Here is a 25,846-nt window from a genome sequence, read left to right on the forward strand (position 1 = left end):
GTAAAGTACAAATTCTAGTACCTTTTTGAGCTGAGTCCCATCCGTGATGCGAATCACAACACTCAGAGTCAGGCACTTCGGAAGTCGTGGTGGCTGAGCGGATTAGACGGCTGACTTTGTGTGCTCGCGATTAGGTGCCCGACTCTGAGTCCTACTGTGCCCTTTGATGATATGTCTAGTTGTATTATTATGTTACGTGTATCATGTTGTTACATGGACTGTATATGTGTTGCTTATGTCACCAATACGACTTGCTTCCTGGTCGACGAATGTCAAGTATGAAAACTAAAAACGGCAATTGTGCACGTGGCATGTTCACCCATTGTGAGGTTTGTACCGTCGGTCAACATGTTAGAGCTTGTAAGGGCGTGCTGTAAGCGTCATTGACGGATGTTCGTAATGTCAACTTCACTATGCAGATAGTTTCTAGCTTATATCTGTATGACAATTGCATCAAAACCCTATCCACTGTCATGCAATTGCAACAAAACCCTATCCACTGTCATAAATTAATCTGAAAGCAGAATTTAATGCATCGTGAGATTCTATACAGGACAACCAGCTGTAGCATGTAAGGATGCGCTGTAACCACATTTATCGTGCTCAGTCTCCGTATTGTTCACTTCACTCTGTATACAGCGTATGACAATCCATTGTCATGAAATGCACCAGCTGAAAGCGAGGTTTATTGCGTCTGACGTTCACGAAGCCTTAAAGACATCCGAAAAAAATGTCAGTCAAAAAGCTGTATTTAGTGTTGGTGAATGAATAAATGCATCATTGTGTGGTCTTTAAAACAGGGTGGAGTTTAGTGATAAACATCAGCAATATACCTTTGTAAAACCAGCGGCAGGAATGTTTAGAGTGTGTCTGGGATACGGTGTTCGTCGAGGAATCTACATGTCGTTAAAACATTCATTAGCAATAGTCACCCAGTAGCAAATGCCTACCTTGTGAAAATTACTCAAGAGACTTGTATACTCGCATCACTGACCAATTCGTTGTAAATAAGCAAGGGTGGACCCTTTCATAAGGCAGAAACCGAAGACCTTTTAACTCGGCACCAAGGATGATTAGAACAGAGAAAATAGTGCATCAGTACTTAAGAGACTTGTATGCTCGCATCACTGACCAATTTGTTGTAAATAAGTAAAGGTGGACGCTTTCACAGGGAAGAAAGCGAAGACTGATTAGAGCAGGGATAACAGCACACCGGGTACTAATCCATATCACCTGTGACTAATGTGTAATGTCACGACCTCTACCAAACATGTGAATTCACCATTGTATAAATTAAATAAATTATGTAGTGTGTACAGTCTTGATATTCAAACAGCAACATGTGAAACACTAAATCCTTTCGTAATATTATAAAGTTAAATATTGAAAGAAACTTACGACTGATCAAAAATACAACCGGGTGTGAAACGGGCGGCATGTCATAGACAATAAAATTTGGTCCAAACTTGACCAGCGGCCGCTTCACGACAAACATCTTCCATGGCTGTACATATACTTTACTTGCACCTTCACTTCCATGACAACGCCCATTCTTTACATTTCTGACTCGAAATTTAGTTATGCGGACTGTTCAGTCTTAACGTCAATAACCCAATGTTAAGTAACAGGCGAACAACTTTACATAAAATAATAACATTGTGTCTCACTGTGACGCAGATTCACCTAGAACGGTGGTACGAGTCACACGGGTGGAGACTCTGGAATACCCTGCCTAAAGCTGGGTAACATAGCCATGCCGGGACCCCTTGACTTTCGATTCGAATCCCCGTTCGACCGCATTATTTTCCTGAACCAAACCCTTTATTATGCGTTTAGCTAAAAGTTGTAAACGGACAATACCTGCATGATTTTTTTACGACCAATACCTGCATGATTTTTTTTTACGACCAATACCTGCATGACTGAAGATGCACAAAAATATGTTCCACCAGAAAAGAATTAAGCGAAGTAATCACAACATAAACATATGCGAGTTGTGTGGTGAAGCTTCGCTTATGAATGTGTGAATCGACAAACGGCATTTTAGACAGTAGTTCATTGAAGTGAGTGTGTTGAAATTTTACATCACATCAGCAATATTTCAGTGAAGTAATGAATGGGGACAAGTGTGGTGCTCATGACAGTGTTTGTTGATGAAGGTGTCCGTAATGAATAATATTCCAGAATAACGAGGTTTCACTCAGGCAAGGTCTCTTACCTTGTTACTTAATATTAGCAAGGTCTCTTACCATGTGACTTAATATTAGCAAGGTCTCTTACCATGTGACTTAATATTAGCAAGGTCTCTTACCATGTTTGTGAACGTCATACCCTTGGCACCGATCAGTTCTCGTGTTTTGATGATAGGATCCTGAAAAATATTCACGAATTTTATGCCGCAATTCGTCTCAGGTCAGTCGAGTGAGATTGTTGGGCTATTCCAGCCAAGGAGACACACCCTGTTTAGTTCTTTCTTTGCTGGTCCCGAAGTTCTGTAATGATTGCAATTCAGTTTCTGTCATAGCGACTATCGGTCTTTGCGAGTCATTATCGATCCACCCGTGAAGACCGGGGTTAGAATTGACTTTCAGTAACCCATGTTTGTCGTAAGAGGCGAATAACGGGATCGGGTGTTCAGGATCGCTGACTTTTCTGACACATGACATCGTATCCCAAATGCTTAAATCGATGCTCTTCCTGCTTATCACTGGATTATCTGATCCAGATTCGATTATTTACAGGCAGCCTTTATGTAACTGGGACATCGCTGAGTGTAACATGAAACTACTTTCATGTGGTAACCGTAAGTCGGTCCTTGCGACAAGAATAGGGTACCAATTCTCATTCTGATCTTCATTGTTATGATAAGTAAACCAAGCTTGAATATGGTACACAAAGATCGGCGGTTGTCAACGTCATTAACTTCAACATCACAGTAAACACTGATTAAAACGAACTCGCTCATACCGAACTGGCTGGTATGACGAACTGTTCGGGGTTTTTTGTCAAGGACACACGTATACTTTAAGCAAAGTTCATACAACGATATGCGGTTTCAGCGACCTACACTGACGCGTACAAAAGAAACTACACACCTGGTACTTACCATATCTTCCAAAAATAACAACGTTTTTGTGACATATAAGTCACAAACATCGTGTCCGTGTTTGCTAAACACCACATACATCATACCCTACAGGGTGTTTTCAACGACAAATACACTTTTCAAAATAAAAACAAAAATGTAAAAACAAAATCTCCAAATGCATATTTTCTTTTGCACGTCAGTTTAGATTTAGTAGACGCTTTGAGTACGTAAAAGCCAGTTCGCTGTACCTGTCCATAGAGTTCAACATCCTGGTCATCAGTTAAAATGAACACTATGTTAGGGCGTCGAGCAGCATGTAGAGACGTTAACACTCCAAGTACAGTGAGGGCTCGGAGGATCCCTGTGGCAGACATGGCTGTAAATCGTGGATCTACGTATGCAGGATGGCCTTTTTAGAACGACTGGAATATTTCTGTCTAGATTAGCGGTCTGTATTTATGTCGTTGGAACGTGGAGATAAGACTGACGCGTGCTAAGGTCACTCGATTTTAAAGATACACCAATAGTATAAGCTGTGCGTGTGTAATTAAGACGTTCATCTAAATTACGCTAAATTCAAACTGACAGCATGCTGATAGCGTAGACACATTCTTAAACCCAAACTGCCTGTGAGGCGGTAGAAGGTTAATAGTCACGTGACTTATCTCACCGGGTACCCATTTACTCTTGTGTGAACAGAAAGCAAGTTATCTGTAGGCAGACCAAGATGATACATTTTAGTAACCTACCTGTCCTCATTTTAACATCTATCACTTTTCACAATGTCAGAAAAGTGTCTTACATTTCAATTCACCAAAGGTTGAATTATCAAGGAGTAATTTTATTGGAAACCCTCGCAGACACCTTGGCAACGGGTTCATATCGGAATTGTCTAACAACCAAATATAAACGCTTGAAACAAATCTTTTCTATGAGCTAGTTCTTGTTTTCTTTATCTTTTCATGCGACTATGGAATGTCAGTCAAATGACCTGGTGGCTGTTGACGCGATGTTTAAATCGTAAATATATATAGATTGGATTTTTTTGTCATAGTCTACTGAAATTCGTCCACGGTGTCCTATTTCCTACCTGAAACGTACAGAAAAACAGTAAATAATTATACTGCAAAAGTACGTCCCATAATTGGGACAATATGCAGAACATAAATTTAAATTTAAGTTATTGACTTAGGTTGGGGGAGATGAACCTTTTAAATCTTAGGAGTGACTCTTTTCATTTGAAAGCTGTCATGGAATAATCTGGCTTCTATTTGAAACTATATATATCAACAAATTGAAGCGGGAACATTTCATGGGCATTCTTGGTCCCATAAAATATTAATTGTCCTGATGAAGTAAACATCATAGTTGATGAATTACATAATTTTAGTTCACTTATCTGCATGTTCTCCTATTTTCTTACTCTGACGGAAAATTGAGTATGGAAAAAATACAAATCATTTTCATTTTAGTTTTCTGATTGACCAACGAATTTTTTAATGTGTAATGAACTTACATAGTTAAAATTGGGATTACATATCGACTAATTCAAAAAAACCCATCGTACCTCACACTTCGCCGAATTGGCAAGGGACACCTGCTTTGCCACTGGAAGTGGACATGCTTTTGAACGTAAACTCTACAAGTAATGCAAATACGTATAGTTGAATAACTAAACAGCTTCATTCACCACAATACTACAGTCCTCTATCTTCAACAATAGAAATGCTTTTTTGAAGAAATAACCATAATATAATTAATATGCATATATGGGTTAAACATATTTAAGTTGTATTGTATAAATAATGTGTTAACATGACCTTCAAATTTTATCAGCAGCAGGATTAGACATTTCAAATGTTGCATGACCTATAGCAGCAATAATGTTTGACACATGATATTTTGATTAATAAACGTTGATTTCATCTAACATCCCAAAGTCTCTGAGGCATGGAAATAAACACATGTGTTTGAGTGATGTAGAAAGAGTTAATAACAGTGAGATGTGTAATCCGTAAGAACGGTGACAGGTTAAAATCAAACAAAGGTAGCAAATACCCACGCACATAATACGACGCAGGCTCTGAGGCATTCGCCTATCTCTTAGCAAACAATTGGACGCTCATAATATAGATCAAAATTTCAGTGCACCGGCTTCCCTTATCATATATGTTATGACGCTCTTTCAAAACTGGAATATTTATAAACAGAATACATGACATTCACGTCATAGTTGTGAGTGATGATTAAAGAATGCGTTTCTTCTCTCGTATCTTGTCAGCGGGAAGGCCAAAATGCAACGAAGAGCAACGGGCCACACATATTACTCCTCAAGAACATACGTACAAAGGATGCGCGCTTGTCACACTCATTCAGTCCTGATGGGGAATATCCTATTGAGAATATGCTTCGGTCGGGATTTGTAAAGGCCTTTGACATTCTTCTCGACGTACTAACGAAGCCTTCAGGACTTAATTATCCTGTTACACTGATCTCTTTTATTGGGATATAACGCCGCTTTGAACAGTGTTTCAGCTACATCAGGGTAAGTGAGAAATGGAACGTTTGTTATGACATGTTTGAGTTTATATCCACTTGTGTCTGGTTGTAATTGGGGTCATTGTAAGCCATCTTGTGATTCTGACATTCCCGGCGTCAGAGTCAAGGCGTGTTAGTCTCAGACACCATGTCTTGTTCCTTGGTTGGAAACACTGGTATTGCTAACATCTTTACCTTGTGTTTGTGCAAATATGGGATTAGCCTGCGTTGAACAATAATTGATTTGGTCAAAACATACTCTTTTTTTTCTGAAAAGAATCCATCAGTTGTTTTTGGAACACCCACGCATGTACTTTCAGCATGAACAGACAGCAATATATCTATAGGTTATGGCAAACCATCTGAGTCCAAATATGTATTTTAGGAAACTCCCATCTGATTTCAGATCTGGATTTAAGATCGGTATGTTCAATGCATGGGAACTCCGTTTTTCAAGGACAAATATATGTTCAATTAGTTAAACTTTAAGCCATCTGAATAAAGTAATAAAATAGCTGCGGTCTTTGGATGCTTTAAAAATGGTAAAACAAAGGCACAATATGTATATATAGTGCGAGGTAATAAAAATACAGGCGTGTGATTACTATTTCAGAAAACCCTCACTAAACCAACCTCCCTTCCACTCCCACACTTACCCATTCCCCACAACCTCCCTCCCCCACCCAACCCCCAACCCCCAACCCCCAACCCCCAACCCCCAACCCACCGACCCACCCCATCCGCAAACCCAACATCAAATTATATCTTCCTTATCAGATTATCAGATACGGGCGACGTAACGTGTGTAGAGTAATATGAGTTCTGTTTATACTGTAACCCAGTCACAGTATAACCCAGTAACTCAGTCACAAAACTATCCAACTGTTATGCCTATAAACCATCGTCGCATGCTGTAGCACTCATGTGCCGCTTCAAAGAATGAACACGTTTTGGACAACCCGTGTGAATAGTGGACGGCACTGCTCGAACACGACACGCTTACCCTTTCCACAAACACCGGGTGTCTTCACCTGCAGAGCCTTTTTGTCGTCTATACCAAATGAAATCTATCACGGAGAATACACCATACTGGGTATTCTGCTACACAGACGGTTTATATTTGCTTAAACTATGTGGCTGTTTTTCTGCCTTTGGGCTGATGTCCTCGTTACAACCAATTGGAAATACGTCCTCGGATGATCAAGACCTTTCTATTTATTGCAATACTGTATGATACATATACTGGTGGAAGCAAATAAGGGAACACCACTTCGTAGCAGTGTTCCTTTACTTATTTTCAGATGTACTTGCACAGAGCTGGTGACGAAAACCAGAAACAACATATACAGCAGGAACGATTGAATTTCCTGTGTGTCTTATTTGCTTATCTCAGAATATTTGCCACCAGTGAGGCAGGACCTGCTTACCTTTTCCTGGACACTTTCCGTCTCTAGTATGTGGCAACTACATTGCTCTAAGTGAAGTTAGGAAACAAGACTGAAAGCAGGTTTTTGGGGGGATGGAAGAGGAATAATTCTTTTGTCCATAAAGCAGGGAGAGTGAAGTTTTAAAACAAGACTGAAAGCAGGTATTGGTAGATTGAGGAATAATTCTTTTGTCCATAAAGCAGGGAGAGTGAAGTTTTAAAACAGGACTGAAAGCAGGTATTGGTAGATAGAGGAATAATTCTTTTGTCCATAAAGCATGAAGGGTGAAATTAAAAGACAGGTATTGGGTAGGGAATAAGATGAATTATTTTGTCCAAAAAAACACGAACAGTGAAATTACAAAAACGAGACTGAATGCAGGTATTGGGGAGGGGCTAGGACAAATGCGCTTGTCTATGAAGCATAGAGAATAAAGTTTAAAAACGAGAAAGAATGCAGGTATTTGGGAGACACTAAGATGAACTATTTTCTCCATAAAGTATGACGAGTGAAGTTCAATTTTTTAAACAGGACTGAAAGCAGGTATCTGAAAGCAGGTGAGGTGAGAAGTGTCAATAAACATGAATTCCCTCTCTACGGTCCACTACTCCCTCCCACATTATTTCTCTGTAGTTGTATGTGTCGCCTTCAAAACACGTTCTCTTCAAATAACCTCACTGACATTGAAAGGTGTATAATCCTAACTCATCCGAATCACAATTAAAGCAGCAAAACACTGTAGTTATGGGCACACGCAGCTATTACATATATTCATATACTTAACATATGTTTTACTTTGGTAACCTAACCTTTCTCTTTTTCCTATGGTAGCCAACGCAAGGCATATTACCGAAATATTTTCATGTTTCTTTTATAAGTTAGTTTTTATATCTCGACCCTGGCCTAATATTTGCGACTTAATTTGGACGTTCAGCGAATGATTTAATCTGAGTGTGTGTGTGTGTGTGTGTGTGTGTGTGTGTGGTGATATGTCATTACGTTATCTGAACACATCTAGGTCATCGAGTAGGCCAGTTTATAGACCAGTGAAGATCTGGGTTAGAATGTACCTTCAGAAACCCATGCTTGTCGTAAGAGGCGACCAACGGGATCAGGTAGTGAGGCTTGCTGACTTGATTGACATATGTCATAGGTTCCCAATCGCGTAGATCGATGCTCGTGATGTTGATCACAGGGTTGTGTGGTCCAGATTCGATCATTTACAGACCGCTGAGAGCTGCGTAAAACTAAATTCACTCACTCATCAAAGTTTATGACAAGATGGATGTGTTATATGAACAGCAAAAAGACGTGAATAATCATAAGGGTAATAATAACATTAATTGGTTGCTCACTGAATAGGTTATAAAGGTAATTAGTTTTAATGTAAGCTGAAAGCACGTTAATGTGTTTTTGATTTCCTTGTTGAATACTGTTGTGAAACCATTTACATTAATGACGGTTATTACGCTTCACAGTTGCTGGTTTTACCAACTACGCATTAACGTTCACAGAAGCATTTAGAGCAAGTTCAATTAGTACTTGCACTAAGTAGATTCATAAGACTAGAAATATGTTTAACTTGAACTTGTTCAGTTCTCAGGAAGCGAAACAAGTTGATAAAAATAATCAAAGAATTCAATGTTTTAACATTAACATAAGGTTTCTAAGCGCCACAGTCGGTTGGTTTACCAACTGTCTGTTAATGTTCACGTGTACATTTCGAGCAAGTTCTATTAGAACATGTACTAAGTGGATTCATACAACTAAAATATATTTAACTTGAATTTTTTACATTGATTTCTCAAATAGCCATACAAGTTGTATTTCATCAAAGAATTCAATGTTTGAACATAGGTAATTACGCGCTACAGTCTCTTGGTTTTATCAACTGGGTTTTATTGTTGTATTTTGGCTTGAGACGGGCTTGAACGATGTCGTGGTGCTGTGCGATCCTGTGCAACTTCAAGCAAGGTCTTAGGCCCACGTACAATACAAAATATATAGGTGTAATCATCAAATAGTGGCAACTGACAGTCAGATTTTAGTACATGTATATAAAGAACGCAGTGACAATGATTCCTTAATGTAAGAAGAACAATCAGTTGCTGTTGAGAAGTTGGTGCATGATAATGTGTTAAGAAAGTATTGCTGATGTATGTAGTGTGGTAGTGCTTTAAAATACTTACAACGCAAGTCATGATATATTTTACGTTCAAATAAGAATTGAAATTCATTTTCAACAAAATTATCATAATATTACAAAGTCTTTGGTGCTTCGGAACTCAGTCAAGTCTACTGGCATTTTTATATATTGGAAGTGCACCGATTCGTAACATTGTTATTATACGCCTCGCACCTTTAGATTTCAAAAACGTTAAATCTAACGTGTGCATAGAGCTAAGGTCACATTTAGTTGCAGTTAAGCATCGTTGGGCGCGGAGAGTACTTGGGTGGGTGACCGCGTGCAACAGGTTTACTCCCGGGAGTTTGTAGGGCTTCATACCTGTCCTATACAACGAAGTAACAAGATACATGTGGTCTCATTGCCTCTGTTTACCCAGCAGAACATGGGTACCCGGTGAAATAAGTCGCGAGTCTATTTACCTTCTAGTGTCTAACAGACAGCTTGTGTTATCCGGGGTAATTTATCAGACTGTGAACAGGATATCTGGCCTTGAAAAGGACTTTAAATATTCTCACTGTTAAGGTATTATTGTCACCAACTCTCTCCTGTTTAAGTGCTCTAGTCAATATACCACGGTCGGAGTTTGTGTGCAAATCTTGGCTTTTCCTTGACAGCTGACCACTTGCACAAATCTATCGCACATGTTGACTAATTTCATGCATAATAGTGCAAAAGCGATACATATTAGTATGTTTGTTTTCCCCCTGTTATTGCCGGTGAAACGAAACGTTATTGGTCTCTTGTTCATATTGTATGGCTTACCTTGTTCATAATTGGAGAACTCGATATTATGCAAAATACAGGCAGAAGGCAGGGTATGGGTAAAAACATCCGTTTTTGCCCACTCTGTAGTTTTATGCTATTAAAAGAAGCAGTGTAAAGCTAAGGAAAACTTTTTCATTAAAATATTGTGTCCATTGTATTAAACCAGTAACTCAATGTAATAGAATTATACTTGTTTTACTTGTGCATCTAGTACTGTCAATATAAAGAAAATGTGACGTCACAACATTTGTATACAGTTGCATTGTGACGTCATGATAAAAGTGACATCATAACAATCTGTTTAACTATAATCACATCCTCGTGAAGATACACACTGAAACATGTAGGAGGAGATCCGTGTCGTGTTATTATTTCAGAAACTAGTTGTTATATATATGTACCACTGTACGCCCGTTTATCTCATCACTTTCTTTATATATAGAGAGGGTAGATCAGGAGATCTGTATGTTAAACTGATTAGAAAAATGTTTTCAAAGAATATTACATGTGTGTGAAATGATAGAAAGAATCCCAGTAGATCTGTATGAATGTATTGAAAGATTCCATGTAGATCTGTATAAATTGAGAGAAATACTTCCAGTGTATCTGTATAAAATGAGAGAAATACTCCCAGTGGATTTGTATAAATTGTTATCAACGCTTCTGCTGGTTCAGTCCTCACATCCTCATATAAATGGAGATTCATTCATTAATCCAGTCTTTGTTGATTCAGTATAATTTCTACACACAGCCCCCTAGTCACTCATTATATTAAACTGTATATGAGCAACGGTAAAACAGACTTCATGAAATTTAACAACAGATCTTTCCAGTTATCTGGATAAAATGTGCACGCTTTCGATCTTTTGATTCTCCGTTTAAAGTATTCATTTTAGTGATAATGCTTGTTGGAGCATTAACAGATTATTTATGCACTCCACGTTTTATTTATTCCATATCTGTTCAAAGTTTGATAGTTGAATTAAATATCAGCTTCGTTTATGCCGTCTTCCACGAAGCGTTCCCACCACTTCCTTTATCGTAAATATATATGCTATTATAACATAGACTTACGTCGAAAGTCTACAGTCGCTTTGTGCAAGTTGTCCCAGGCCTGTACGTTGACATGAAATGGTAAGCTGGTTAAATATTGTTATCCTGCTTATGTGCACGACAAGACTATGTCCTCATATCTCATTGCAATACATCTTTCACACGACTCAAATGACCTCGGGTTTGTACACACATATGATCATGAATCACTACACTAAAACTATCTCCACATGGAATGTTCTTGTGTAACCATCCTTTATTTTCTATCATAAATGTCAGCAAGTGCAAGAGAGTTATCGGAACTACCAGTACACAAAGGGAGGGAAGACCTGGAGATGTCAACCCCTCTTCCCTTCAGTAAACTACTATGTTTGAACTTTATTGAAATATGCTCAACACATACGGACATAGTGTACATCCTTGCTGTGTCCAGTATGTAGAATGCTGTACAACTATTCTTTCAGTCTCAGTTGTCAAGCACACGAAGAGCCGATGACTTTAAACATAAAAGGGTACGTCTGCATCAGTCCATTCCATAGGATGTCAAGTGTTAAACACTTTGTGGAAATACTACAAACACGCGACAGCCTCTTCCCATTTGAGGGCGACGCGATTCAGTATGGTGCCTGAAGAGTAAATATGTGTTCAGTACCGTATGAGTGGTTTGCAAATGTTGATGAGAGCGGGTGGAGAGGGGGCTGGTGGTAATGGCGCTGCTCCTATAAACGAGTATGACTGTCCTTAAATTTTAATTACGATATCATATTCAGGAAATACCCCTATTATCATGTTACACACGTAACTGCTCTTACCAAATTTGAAAGAACTGTCAGGAGTCGATGTCAAGAAACAGCCACGTAAATATATTACAATTGTGATTAAATGTGGTGTGGTATAAATGTCATCGTGACTCAGGGTTTTCTTTCTCCTCCCTCTGGAATAGTTTTTGCATGTAAGTAAGCGTGGATGTGGTGACATATATTTAGACAAACGCCTTTTAACTGTGCAGGAAATAATTAATGACATGAAAGGACGTATGGGTTTTCAAGTACATCCAAAAACATAGAAACGGCCCATTCCATAACTAAATACTCTCTGTGTATAACGTGCACCCACACTGCGTGTCTCGCTAAGGAAGAATAGGAAACACAAATATAGGAGCGTGTATCTATTCAGCATTTATGAAACACTCTGTGTTTGTCTGTGTGCGCACACACATACACAGATATATGCATATATACTCAGTTATTTATGGCTCTTGTATTATTGGACACTGTTAATATAAGTAAAGGAACAAACGTAAGGATTCATGTAGAGATACTGCACGTTTTAGTCGGTAGCCTATATTTGATTCATTTCAGCTTGTAGACTGGCTTGCTTTAATTGAAAGTCAGTTGAGAATTTACGTTATAATGTTTGATATCGTTTGTTTATTTTGCAAGGCCTGATATGCCTTATGTATACATACCTTTAAAGAATAAGTAGGGGATATACCGTTTTGCGAGCATATCACTAACCAATGATAATGCATGTGAGAAAAAGTAATATACATCCATACAGATGAAACATTTCCAAGATAATGGGATAAATTGTCACCGCTTTCCTTAATTTTTATTCATCATCTCTTTCCCTCTTGGTTTCATGACTTGCCTTTCACCAGTCTTTTGAATCCAGTATCCCCTTCTTTAATGATATATTTTCCTTTGACGACAGATATTACACAATGGCTACCTTGTTCTAGTGGTTCTAGTACCAATGAAAAGCGTTAACTCATTCACACACTTCCTAGTTGGGGCACTCATAGGGACATGACACTTTCCCCCTAAACTCATGGTTGCCTTATGTATATACTTACACACTAATGATCCTATTCCCCTCATAGTTAATTGTTTGAATAGTGGAACACGACGTTCCGTCGCCACACTGTAGTCCCAGAAGGGGTAAGTGAGTGAGTAGCGTCACTATTTAGTAAAATATTAAACATGCTCGAGATAAAGTCGGAATTGTTGTTTGATTGTTGTTTTACGCCGCACTTAGCAATATTCCAGCTATATGTCGGCGGTCTGTAAATAATGGAGTCTGGGCCAGACAATCCAGTGATCAACAACATGAGCATCGATCTGCGCAATTGGGAACCGATGATATGTGTCAACCAAGTCAGCGAGCCTGACCACCCGATCCCGTTAGTTGCCTCTTACGACAAACATAGTCGCCTTTTGTGTCAAGCATGGGTTGCTGAAGGCCTGTTCTACCCCGGGACCTTCACGGGTCGATTTAGAAGGTCAGCCATTACGTGTCACTGTGTGTAGCAACAAATAATATACTACAATCATTTTATAAAATTTCATTTCAACTGGTGGGGAGGGGATTAAGAGGTGTAGCTCCTGTGGACACAAGTATCAAACAGGTGTAAATTCTTCAAAACCAGAAGTGTAACAGTCGCTGCCACAATAGTTTTACCTGTAAGGCAAATAAGTGATGCAAGTGATGTTGAAATTTTGATCCACTTTGTAGACTAAAGTGTTTAGTGAAATTTCATGAAATGACTTTCATGAAGTATATTGATTGTTGTTACACAAGGTGAGACGAAATTGCTGACCCTGCAGGTCATATCAGTAACAGATTTCATAATCTGACCATAAGATAGATGCATATATACATACATACATACATACGTGCGTGCGTGCGTGCGTGCGTGCGTGCACTGCTCTTTCAAGCATTACTATTTTCTTTATTCATACAATACCATTTTGAGTAAATTTCATTGTTAGAGATTTTATGCCCGTGTTCGTTCTTTAAACAAAATGATGAAAATGATCTCGATGTCCCCAAGAAAATATCATACAATAAAAAAAATCCTTCTCGCAAGTTTTGCATTTTGTTCCTTCTCTCAAAATACGTTCGAACATATGAACGTGTTACAGGATATGTTTCAAGGTCCTCTAAAGTCATCGATGGCGAAAACCCTCCACGAGCTCAAACTGTTATAAATTATTCTCGCCAGAAACACGTGCCTCACGTCGTTGTAGATATACTTGTTCTACGAAGGGATTAACCGACATGAAGATGCCTTGTTTTGGCAACGGAATAACACGTGTGTAGGGCACGGTGCCCTCAGATCTTTGGGAGCACCTGGTAGCGTCACTATTTAGTAATTTATTAAACATGCTCGAGATAAAGTCGGAATTGTTGTTTGATTGTTGTTTAACGCCGCACTCAGCAGTATTCCGGCTATATGTCGGCAGTCTGTACATAGTTGAGTCTGGACCAAACAGTCCAGTGATCAACAGCATGAGCATCGATCTATGCAACCGGTATTCGAAGACATGTGTCAACCAAGTCAGCGAGCCTGACCACCCGATCGCGTTAGTCGCCTCATAGAACAAGTTACTGAAGATTAGTTCTAACCAGAATGTTCAAGAGTCCGTACAATGGACTCTCAGCCGAGATCATTTGGAATTCAGAAATGCTTTCGTTGCTTCCATAATCATTAGGGCTAGAGGGACGGCCTAGTGGTTAAAGCGTTCGCTTGTCCCTGGTTCGATTCCCCATATGGGTACAATCTGTGAAGACAATTTTTGGTGTCCCTCGCCGTGATATAGCTGGAATATTGCTAAAAGCGGCGTAAAACCCAACTCACTCACTCACTCCATTATCATTATGTTATATATTTAAACAATTCGCTTTACCTGTCAAATTAAGCACAGTAATTACAACCAAAGCAACTTTGAAAAGGTTAAACTAAAGGAATTACGTTCCAAAGTGGACTAAGCGTTATGACGGTTTTACAATCAAACACTTGTAAATTGCAATATATTTATATTACCATTCTCCTCTTGTCTGTAATACATATAATATGGTACATATGGTATGAAGCATTTAATTATCAAATAATCCCTTAATATACATTTTCTATAATTCATTACAGGAAGTACATCTATGATACCATGCATTTAACACGTTGATACTTCCAGGCGACACACGCGCGAAAAACTTTAAAATATTACTGATTTTCACATATAAATATTCAATGCACAAAGATGAGTCTCTAATGTTCCGTAAACAGACATAAATGGTCAATATGTAAAGCTTAATATTAATTACGGAGGAGCTCGTGTACTGAACATACGAATAAAAGGTTTTCGTTTTCTATTAAACTCTTCATTCTCCCTACAATCGTGTAATATTTGTGTTCATCGGTTTTGTTCCGTGTTAAGAGTAAGCAATGACCAATATATATGAGAAAAATACGCTGTATTGTTTCTGCAAAAGAGGTTTTAAAAGACACATATTTTAAAATTACTAAATTATAGAAATCAACTTTAAGGAATACGTGTACAAGTCAGAAATTTCGATAAAGTTTCATGTTTTGTTTGGGGCGCTGCAATTCGTGTTGCAAAGCTGCTTCCCTTTGGCGCATCAGAAACCTATGATTGTGCGTCCCGATTATGTTTCCAGGTTTTTCAGCACCTAGATTAGCACATTTCTCTAAGGTAAAAAGTAATAGTTTAAATGTTAATTCCTAAACAAACATAATGAATAAGACATTGGGGTCCTTAGATTTAGACCTGCCTTTTTGAAGGATAGAATTTATACAGATCCATGAACTCAGCATTGAGTACAGTATTTGGAGCAAATCTAATCGGCACCATACTCGTCTTTGAGGGTTTCTTCTAGATCGTAAACGCCTAGGTTAGACAAAACCAAATATTTTCCCTTTGACTTTCCTAGTAGCATTACACAATGTTTAAACAACAATTAAGCTATCAAGAGCTATTACAAGTACATATGTGTATAGTTTGGCTTTAACGAAGCAATAAACATATAAAATATGACTTCAGCCAACTAATTTGAGAACCGGAAGCCACAAACAGACCAGCCCTAGTTCCGCACAAAATGTCAACTGCTTGAAAATACCTCTGGTCACATTCAATATCAGTCACCATGTAAAAAAGGTCGGACTAAGTATTAAAAATATGGTCATTACTGGGTGGATGTATACTTTAAAACGCATTCACATTTTATACAAAATCATCCAATCGCAGCTGTCAGATGATTCAGTCAACACTCTAGGCTCCCATACGAATAGTACTTGTTAAATTGCGGATTCTGATTTTGCGTAGTGTAATCTCTGCGAGTGGTGTCAAGCTGGGATTGCTGACGCCATGTGATATTCTAAAGTACTGTTCAACCTATTTCACTCTTGATTCAGTGCAATAAGAAAATATTTCACAGTCTGTGTGTTAAAACTCGATAATGTAACCGCAACGACGTTTCATTGAAGATAATTTTAATGTGTATTTAATCCATGTAGTCATGATATTTATGTGCCTATAAATATTTAATTATTTTAATCATTAGTACTAAACCGCATCACTGTTGTGCACATCACCCATTTCAACATTCTTAAGTAAACACGAGGAACATTTTACACCATTAATGTGACATAAATGGAATATGAAGTCATCTTTTGAATTGTTGCTTTTGTTTGTTGAGCATGTATACAACCATGGCTGGAAAATAAGAAAGATCACAAGGTGAATGGTAATGAACAGAAAATAGAAAATTCACCTAGTGGATGTGAAATAGAGGATAGGTACGTCCACAGACTGAGATGTGACCACACAATCCAGTGATCAATAGCATGAGCATCGCTCTACACAATTGCGATACGATACGCGTTTTGTAACCGTTTGCCATGTTCTCGGAGAAGATGTAGTGAATGTGACAAAACTGATGTTGAGGATGTGTTTCAAAATGCGTTGATGTGTCGAGCATATGTGAACTTTATGATTAAGTATACACCTGTATAGCACAGACGTCATCTTCGTATGAATTTATTGAATTACAAGTTTTTAACGAACGTGAAAGCTATGGAGACTTCAGAACTGAACAAATTTAACCGATATTCAATCGATCTATTGATCCATTCATTATTCCATCAATCTGTCACGTTATTATTATATTAATTACTTGTACTTGATCTGTGTCAGGTACCTCTGGCTATAAGCCTTTGTGTAGGGAGAACGCCATTATTCAACCCCATCCCCGTACAACCCACAACCCACACCCCACACCCCACACCCCACACCCCACATCCTGCACCACACCCTTACTCTTTCATCCCCTGGGCCATGTTCATGCATCAGACATCATCTACCCAGCTACGTACCCTCATTACAGGCCTGGATATCAAAGGTGAAAATATGATCTGCCCACAAGTAATGGTGTCGGTGCGATGTGAAATGTCAATATCATGCGAGGTCGTTTATGGCTGATCTGGAACGTTCTAGGTAACACGTTATAGTCCGTTCGGCTCAAAATCGGACCGATGAATTGCAAAGTAACTCGAAAACTATTAAACATATCGTACTCAACGGAACGCTGATCATCATCAAGACGTCATACCAACTCTGTGATGTTTTAGCAGAATTGTTGTCTTAAACATAAAAAATTCATCGGTCCGCTTTTGAACCACACAGACACAGACTAAACAAAAAAAGAAAAAACAAAGTCGTACATCACTGCACCCTACTTCCGTGTCACCGTTAGCATTAGGCATATCCTGAAAAGTTCTTTAAAAGTTCGAGTACATTCATCTAAATCTGTATATGTAAATCAGGTGCACTCAAATATTAACTAACGTATCAAGTATTTGTCTTTGCTTTCAGATAGAGAACTGTTTTCGTTTAGTTTGATAGAACAGGATGCTGTGGGTGGACTGGGTATGCTTGAACAGGATGTATGTGATGGCACATATGACTCATGTAAGAAGTACATGTACAGCCTGCGAGAAAGGATAAGTCTGTGGAGTAAGTGACTTCAGTTTTACGCCGCTTTTAGCAATACTCTAGCAATGTCACTTCGATAACGTGATAATAAAACACACGATTATTAAACGATTTGTGACAGAGGGAGTGAGCGAGCAATCACCATGTATACCAGAAATGGACTTCACACATTGTGCTCATGTGGGAAATCGAACCCCGGTCTTCTACGTGACGAGCGAACGCTTTAACCACTCGGTTAGGCAGAATGTCTGGTGTACATGGTGACTGCTCACTCACTCCCTCTGTCATAAAAACGACTAATGTTCGTGTGTTTTATTATCACGTTATCGGTGACTGGACATACCTTACCTATGACTTTCCATCGTGTATTTTTTCTGCAAGCTGACGTCTCGCTGTGTGAAGAATAATTTCCATTTGTCCTGTCGTATGTTAAATCAGAAAAAAGCGATTAAAAAACCTATGCCCTAATGTGCTTCACATCTTTTTACTTTGGATTCAGGTTGTGCTTCAATAGTTATGTATGTATTCACAAGAAATCAGTTATATCTGTGATATCATGAGATCTGTAACACCTTGTGATATCAGCTGAATTAAATGGTGTTGGTGTGGTATGTATTTGATATTTTTTCTGTTATACTGCAAAAAAAGATCGACATTGCACGTTTGTTCAATATCGACTATGCTTGTCGTAGGAGGCGACTAACGGGATCGGGTGGGTCAGGCAGGCTGACTTGGTTGACACATGTCATCGGTTCCAAACTGCGCATTGCATGTTCATGTTGTTGATCACCGGATTGTCAGGTCCAAACTCGATTTTTTACAGACCACCGCCACAGAGTTGGAATATTGCTTAATACGGCGTAAAACTAAACTCACTTGCTCACTCACTCAGTTCAATGAATGATTTCTCGTTTAATGTTTTTGTGACGCGTTCCACCATTTCTTGAAGACCTGGTTTCGTCACTATTTTATGGTGATTATGGACTATAACACCATCTGCGTGTAGGCACATTAATTTGAAACCTTTGATAGTTCATTGCCTAACACATTGATGTTTTCACTGTCAAATGCCTTCTCTTTGTCAACTGTTTTTGGTCTGAGTTTCGAAAGGTAGAGTACATCAACCATCTTTTTCACTTTTTCACACCTTCCATTGGAGTGTTTGCTCAATTAAAGAGCACCAGCAAGACAAGGAAGATTACGACTTATGGCGATATAGACAGGAGTGAGTGGGTGTATTTTTATGCAACTGTTGTATTTTAGTTGCATTCTTCTTCATTTTCTTGTGAAGACCATTTCTGGTGTGCTCCGAGTGAGTGAGTGAGTTTAGTTTTACGCCGCACTCAGCAATATTCCAGCTATATGTCGGCGGTCTGTAAATAATGGAGTCTGGACTAGACAATCCAGTGATCAACAACATGAGCATCGATCTGCGCAACTGGGAACCGATGACATGTCTCAACCGAGTGAGCGAGCCTGACCACCCGATCCAGTTAGTCGCCTCTTACGACAAGCATAGTCGCCTTTTACGGCATGCATGGGTTGCTGAAGGCCTATTCTACCCCGGGACCTTCACGGGTTGGTGTGAACTAGCTGCTCAAAGCAGTGTATAACCACACCCATCCACGCACTCTTCATTTTCGTCTTTAAATTTTGTGGTGTTTATTATTATTCATGTAAGGGGCGGTGGGGTAGCCTAGCGATTAAAGCGCCCGTTCGTTACGCTGAAAACCCTGGTTCGATTCCCAAGATGATTACAAAATGTGGAGCCCATTTCTTCTTTTCCCCGCCGTGTTTTTGCTGGAATATTGCTATAGCGGCCTAAAATCATACCCATTCACTATTGGTCTTGTTGTTGTTGTTGTTGTTGCTGTTGCTGTTGCTCTTATTGTTGTTATTGTTGCTATCTCTTCGTATGGAAATACAGGGTCCCGAGTATCAAGGACAAGATATGGATGTTTGAGTATCCTAGTATCATACGAATGTCTATACGCTTAATCTAAACAGGAAGGGTGTGCAGTTGCCACTGCAGTCTGCTTAGTGCTGATGGAATTCTAACTTTTAACATTAAATGGCAGGCATTGTTTTATCGTTTTATCGTTGTTCGGCAGGCGTTGTTTTATCGTTAAGTCGTCAATCAGTTATCGACAATCGATGTTCCTGAATGCAAATGAACGTCATTGTTAAGTACTGGTAATAACAAAATCTATCCCTGACATTGCTAGGTTTTGAAGAAATCTTCATGTGTGCTTCATTTTTTTAAAGTACTGCTTAGCTCCATATTAAATAACGGACAGTTTCCCGATTCAAGAAACGTTGGAATGAATTTGTCTCTTTCCAAAATCGGTGATGCCCTTGACAGTTATACAAAACTTGATATATCACCCCTTTACGTGATGGGAAAAATATGCCAGGGAGACAGGAAGTTCTCCTCGTCCCTTTTGTTGATGACACAACTGATGTGTCAAAGGACTTAGAGTTTAGAACAACCTGACCAGTCAAGTGAAGTGTTTATTTCTAGTACGAAGGCCTCAGGCCCATATACAATGCAGAGTATACAGCTGTATATACAATGTATATTATATATATTATGGTAGTCATATAGTGTCTATGTGATATCTATTTATTATCTAAAGTTGTACATGTATTTTCTCTTAATTTATATGCATGCCATAGGAATTTACTTAAGCTTTTTAAAACTACTACGTTATTCGTTGATAGAAAGGATCTAAATTTGTACATATTCGGATTTTGATGATACAAAGAAGGGAGGTACTTAATTGGTGATGCTATTTTAACATTTCGGCTAATTTGGCCAAAATTAGGCCACTTGACTTCCATTTCAAGTGGTGTTAAACTTTTTGACACTAACACAGTTCCCATTTTTCTATTTGGTTCCGAAATACGGGGATTCCCATATTGGTTAGAAGCCAATGGATATTTCTTAAAGCATGTTTAGGCATACCTTCTGGGTGATACTTTGACAAAATAGTGATAGATGTGCACATAATGTTTGAGCTGAAATATTTAATTATCTTTGGTGACTTTTTAAACACCTCAGTTTGTATATCCCCTAATTATCGGTGGGTAGATTCATATGCTAGTATCACCTGCTTGTATCTAAGTCTATGTCTTCAGGTACATACCCGAACCTATTTCAGTCTCTTACGAACCCTTGCACGCACTGTCCAGACAATGAATACAACAGTAATTGTAACATTAGGACTGCCGAACATCTTAATGAGGACAATGAATACAACAATAGTTGTAACATTAGGGCTGCAGAACATCTTAATGGCGACAATGAATACAACAGCAGTTGTAACATTAGGGCTGCCGAACATCTTAATGGCGACAATGAATACAACAGCAGTTGTAACATTAGGATTGCAGAACATCTTAATGGCGACAATGGATACAACAGCAGTTGTAACGTTAGGGCTGCCGAACATCTTAATGGCGACAATGAATACAACAATAGTTGTAACATTAGGGCTGCCGAACATCGTAATGACGACAATGAATACAACAGTAGTAGTAACATCAGGGCTGCAGAACATCTTAATGGCGACAATGAATACAACAGCAGTTGTAACATTAGGGCTGCCGAACATCTTAATGGCGACAATGAATACAACAGCAGTTGTAACATTAGGGCTGCAGAACATCTTAATGGCGACAATGAATACAACAGCAGTTGTAACATTAGGGCTGCAGAACATCTTAATGGCGACAATGAATACAACAGCAGTTGTAACATTAGGGCTGCCGAACATCTTAATGAGGACAATGAATACAACAGTAGTTGCAACATTAGGGCTGCAGAACATCTTAACGGCGACAATGAATACAACAGCAGTTGTAACATTAGGGCTGCAGAACATCTTAATGAGGACAATGAATACAACAATAGTTGTAACGTTAGGGCTGCCGAACATCTTAATGGCGACAATGAATACAACAGTAGTTGCAACATTAGGATTGCAGAACATCTTAATGGCGACAATGAATACAACAGCAGTTGTAACATTAGGGCTGCCGAACATCGTAATGGCGACAATGAATACGACAGCAGTTGTAACATTAGGGCTGCAGAACATCTTAATGAGGACAATGGATACAACAGCAGTTGTAACATTAGGGCTGCCGAACATCTTAATGGCGACAATGAATACAACAGTAGTTGTATCATTAGGGCTGCCGAACATCTTAATGGCGACAATGAATACAACAGCAGTTGTAACATTAGGGCTGCAGAACATCTTAATGAGGACAATGAATACAACAGCAGTTGTAACATTAGGACTGCAGAACATCTTAATGAGGACAATGAATACAACAATAGTTGTAACGTTAGGACTGCAGAACATCTTAATGAGGACAATGAATACAACAGCAGTTGTAACATTAGGGCTGCCGAACATCTTAATGAGGACAATGGATACAACTATAATACTGGGGCAGCGGAGAATCTTAATTAGGGCAACTGGTACAATATCACTACTGATTTTTGGACGATGGTACACCTTAAAGTGGTCAGTGGAGAGAAAGGTACTTGTAGTTCGATAACATTGGCTTGATATAGAAACTCCTTTTTTAGACTGAGTTCATTAAACCTCAATATATTGGAGAACGTATGACTAACAAGCTGATAGGTTTCAACAAAACGTCTGTTAGTTCCCGAGTTCACGCTAGCCGTTACAGAGATGACTCAAAGTTAACAACATGCTCCTGCGCTTTAGCAACTTTGACCTGTACAGTTCAGAATGCTGAACCTCAGCCTGCCAAGCCACAAATGTGGGGTAGTGATTCCGGTATGATGAATCCGCAGTTTACCGTTTGACGACATCACCAAGATACTGCCAAGTGCTCAGGTACTCAAAAACAATGACATCGCGTAATTTGTCAAGGGTTAAACTGTCAGCAACAAAGAGCATCAAAGCCTTTAGTACCCTTGATCAGACTAATTACCAAACAACAGCTGATGCTCGTACGAGCCACGGACATGTTTGTCAATGTCTTGGTTAAATGACCTGGTTAAACAATGTTATGTCAACGTTCAATGATGGCGTTGAATTGTAACAGGGCGTGGTCATCCCACGGGTGACATCCTTGCCTAGTCTGCTTGCTGACGAGGTCACGTTCTTTGGTCATGTGGACAAGGAGTACAACTTGAGAAGGGCCGAATCCCTGATATTTCATTGTCGCAACAGAATCATGGTTAATGTATCGAAGGCCTGTATGCTTAAGACTTGATTATTTACTGGCCTCGGTTATACAGATGAGCCTCGAAACATAAAGTGTGCTACAAGACATTAGCGGATAACTCTCAGAAATGTGAAATATCATAAATGTTATTTTTTTAATATTTTTTATTTATTTATTGTATTTTTTTTTTTTTTTTTTTGTAAACAGAAATCCATCCGTTAAGAGCCGTTCTCGTCATTGTGCCACAATTACGTAGATCGATGCCCCCATTGATCACTGGATTGTCTGGTCCAGGCTGGATTATCTACTGACCGTCGCCATAAACCTGCAATATTGCTGATATTTAAACAACAACGAAGCCGAAACAGAAATCACTGACTGTATTAAATACATTCATATTTTATAAATAGTTTTGAAATATTTCTCACAATGTCCAACGCTGTTTTGGCGCCGTACCCTCAAGAGTGGGTACACTTATTCACCCTTTTTTATTACGATATCATTGATGTCGACTCATTTCATTGGCGAAAAAAATTGACTTCAGTTACATCGTAAAAAATTCTCGAGGAACTATACTTAAGTTGGAGAGGAGATACAATTAAATCATAAATCACTGTCATTAAAAAAGTAGTGTATGAAAAAGCTATTGAGTTTGTCAACCTTTTATTGACTTAACAGCGTAAATGCACTCATACTTAAACCTTCGGTGTCACGAGAGCCACTTTACCCACGAAGATAATAGTACATCTTAAAATATATTAGAATTACGTCACCTTGATACGTCACCATTTAGTTTGCCATCAATCAATGTCAGTCGTTCAGCTTTAAATAGTGCTTGGTACTGCTTGTGAAGTCAAGCGTCATCATCAAGGTCAAAGCATCATCAAGGTATTTCGTAACCAAACTGTATGTATGTATGTATGTATGTATGTATGTATGTATGTATGTATGTATGTATGTATGTATGTATGTATGTATGTATGTATGTATGTATGTGTGTGTGTTTGTGTGTGTTTGTGTGTGTTTGTGTGTGTGTGCGTGCGCGTGTGTGTGTGTGGGTGTGGGTGTGGGTGTGGGTGTGGGTGTGGGTGTGTAGTGGAAAAACCGCATAACAGCATCAGGAGGCGAAAAACAAAACACACTCAGTCCTTAGATAAAGTTTGTTAACATAAATGATTCGTTGCCCAACAGGTGACGCAGAGAGATATATGTACACAGCAGACGTTGGAGGCTGACGTAAAATGTTCTTACAAATGAAATGCTTTGCAGTAGTAGTTGCCTCGCGAATTTCTTAACCACAAATATTTTCAGCAGCTCTACTGGTAATCGACTTATGTATGTACGTTGTTGATAATAGCTATTTTGTCATGTGTTTTTAATATTTTGTGTCTGCTCATGTATGGTATGGCTATTTTGAAATGATAAAAATGTTAAGGTCCTTTTCGGTAATCGAGCTATGCATGTGCGATGTACTTTGGAAATTTCTTGTGTACGCCCAAGTTACAAAGGCAACAAATACTCCGTTGTTTAGCATGGCGACAAGTTATTTATCTTGTTGGAGAAAGACAGCAAGGGAGGAATCGTGGCTTTATGCGGCTGTGAACAATGTTTGGGTTACAACACCGACCGTCATCTGAAAGCGACAGGCATGTACCGCTTGTTCTTGGGGAACGCAAACCTGGGATCAAGTTCGCGATCATCGGATCCTAGCAATGCAAAGTTACGCAACTCAATAATGCTATGGGAATTGGGGGGAATCTGATTGCAGAGGTGGGGTCAAAATTCAGTCAGTTCGTATAGTTACGGGGTTAATTAGGATTTATATTTATTTATATAGATAATATCTCCACAGTAAGACATTACGATGAAAAGGAGAAGAATAAGGATATATATAGAAGTAAAATTATGTTTCCTGCTAATTTCTGTTTTAGATTCTCCCCGCATATTCTATGTCAGGTTCACTCCCATAAAGCAGACCTCCCGAAACGTAGACCTCACCAGACGCGGATGAAAATAGCACAGTCACTAATTACTTCGACTATGCCGGTCGCTCCTAATTAATGAAAGACCTGATCCACACGTTCATAAACTGGAGAACAACAAGGGACTATGTGTACATCCTTGTCTAACACCAGTGGACCAATCAAAATAATGGATACCATGTCTTAAAAGAAGATAAAGTAATTTATTTCGGTTAACCATGTCGAACGTTTACTTAAAATCCACGAATGCAGAGTAGAAACTGCCTTTTCTTCGAGTTATATGCTGTTGAACAATATACCGAGAAATGCATATGTTGTCAACTGTTGAATGATGTTTTCTAAACCCCCTTGTTACTCACCAATCACACGCATGCCACCAGCCATATCAGGTGTTGTTTTAACGGATCTGCGTTTTGGGAGGATACCCTATGTCATGTAGTTCTGTCGTGTTTACGTAACGGTAATTACTTCGGAGAGGGGATGAGGTGTGAACCTATTGTTGCTAAATGAATTATGTTTACATCGAGAAACGTCATGAGGGTCATGGAGCGGTCGGTTGGTATAGGTAAGTGTGTGGTGCGGGGAGGATGGGGGTCAAGGCAGAAAACAGGGGCACGCTGAAACTGAAATGGGGTAGGGTTCACGGAGAGGGTGCGGTCAGAGAGGGGTGGACCTTCAAGAAGAACGCGTGCATGAAAACTGGAGGGGGTGACTCGGAAGAGGGTGTGGTCAGGGACCAAAGGAGGTGAAACTTCTTGTTGTTAAAAGATATGGAGCTGGTTTTCAGTTGGTTAAACAAACTTACG

At 39.0% G+C, this 25,846-nt stretch overlaps 2 protein-coding genes across 2 annotated transcripts in view; one reads left to right on the forward strand and one right to left on the reverse strand.

Annotated features, from left to right (window-relative positions):
* Positions 1 to 3,576, reverse strand: part of LOC137261113 (N-acetylglucosamine-6-sulfatase-like) — a 34,524-nt gene extending 30,948 nt beyond the window's left edge. Inside the window, exons 1-2 of the mRNA XM_067798797.1 lie at positions 3,337 to 3,576; positions 2,312 to 2,371 (exon numbers count right to left, since the gene is read on the reverse strand). Of these exons, the coding sequence (XP_067654898.1) occupies positions 2,312 to 2,371; positions 3,337 to 3,462 (186 nt within the window). The 5' untranslated portion in view covers positions 3,463 to 3,576. The remainder of the gene's footprint in view (positions 1 to 2,311; positions 2,372 to 3,336) is intronic.
* Positions 3,577 to 5,581: 2,005 nt separating this feature from the next.
* LOC137261111 (nitric oxide synthase, inducible-like) overlaps positions 5,582 to 25,846 on the forward strand; it is a 51,797-nt gene continuing 31,532 nt past the window's right edge. Inside the window, exon 1 of the mRNA XM_067798794.1 lies at positions 5,582 to 5,633. The gene's annotated coding sequence lies outside the window, so the exon portion shown is untranslated. The remainder of the gene's footprint in view (positions 5,634 to 25,846) is intronic.

Source organism: Haliotis asinina, chromosome 14 (assembly GCF_037392515.1).
Source record: "Haliotis asinina isolate JCU_RB_2024 chromosome 14, JCU_Hal_asi_v2, whole genome shotgun sequence".
Taxonomy (NCBI): domain Eukaryota; kingdom Metazoa; phylum Mollusca; class Gastropoda; order Lepetellida; family Haliotidae; genus Haliotis; species Haliotis asinina.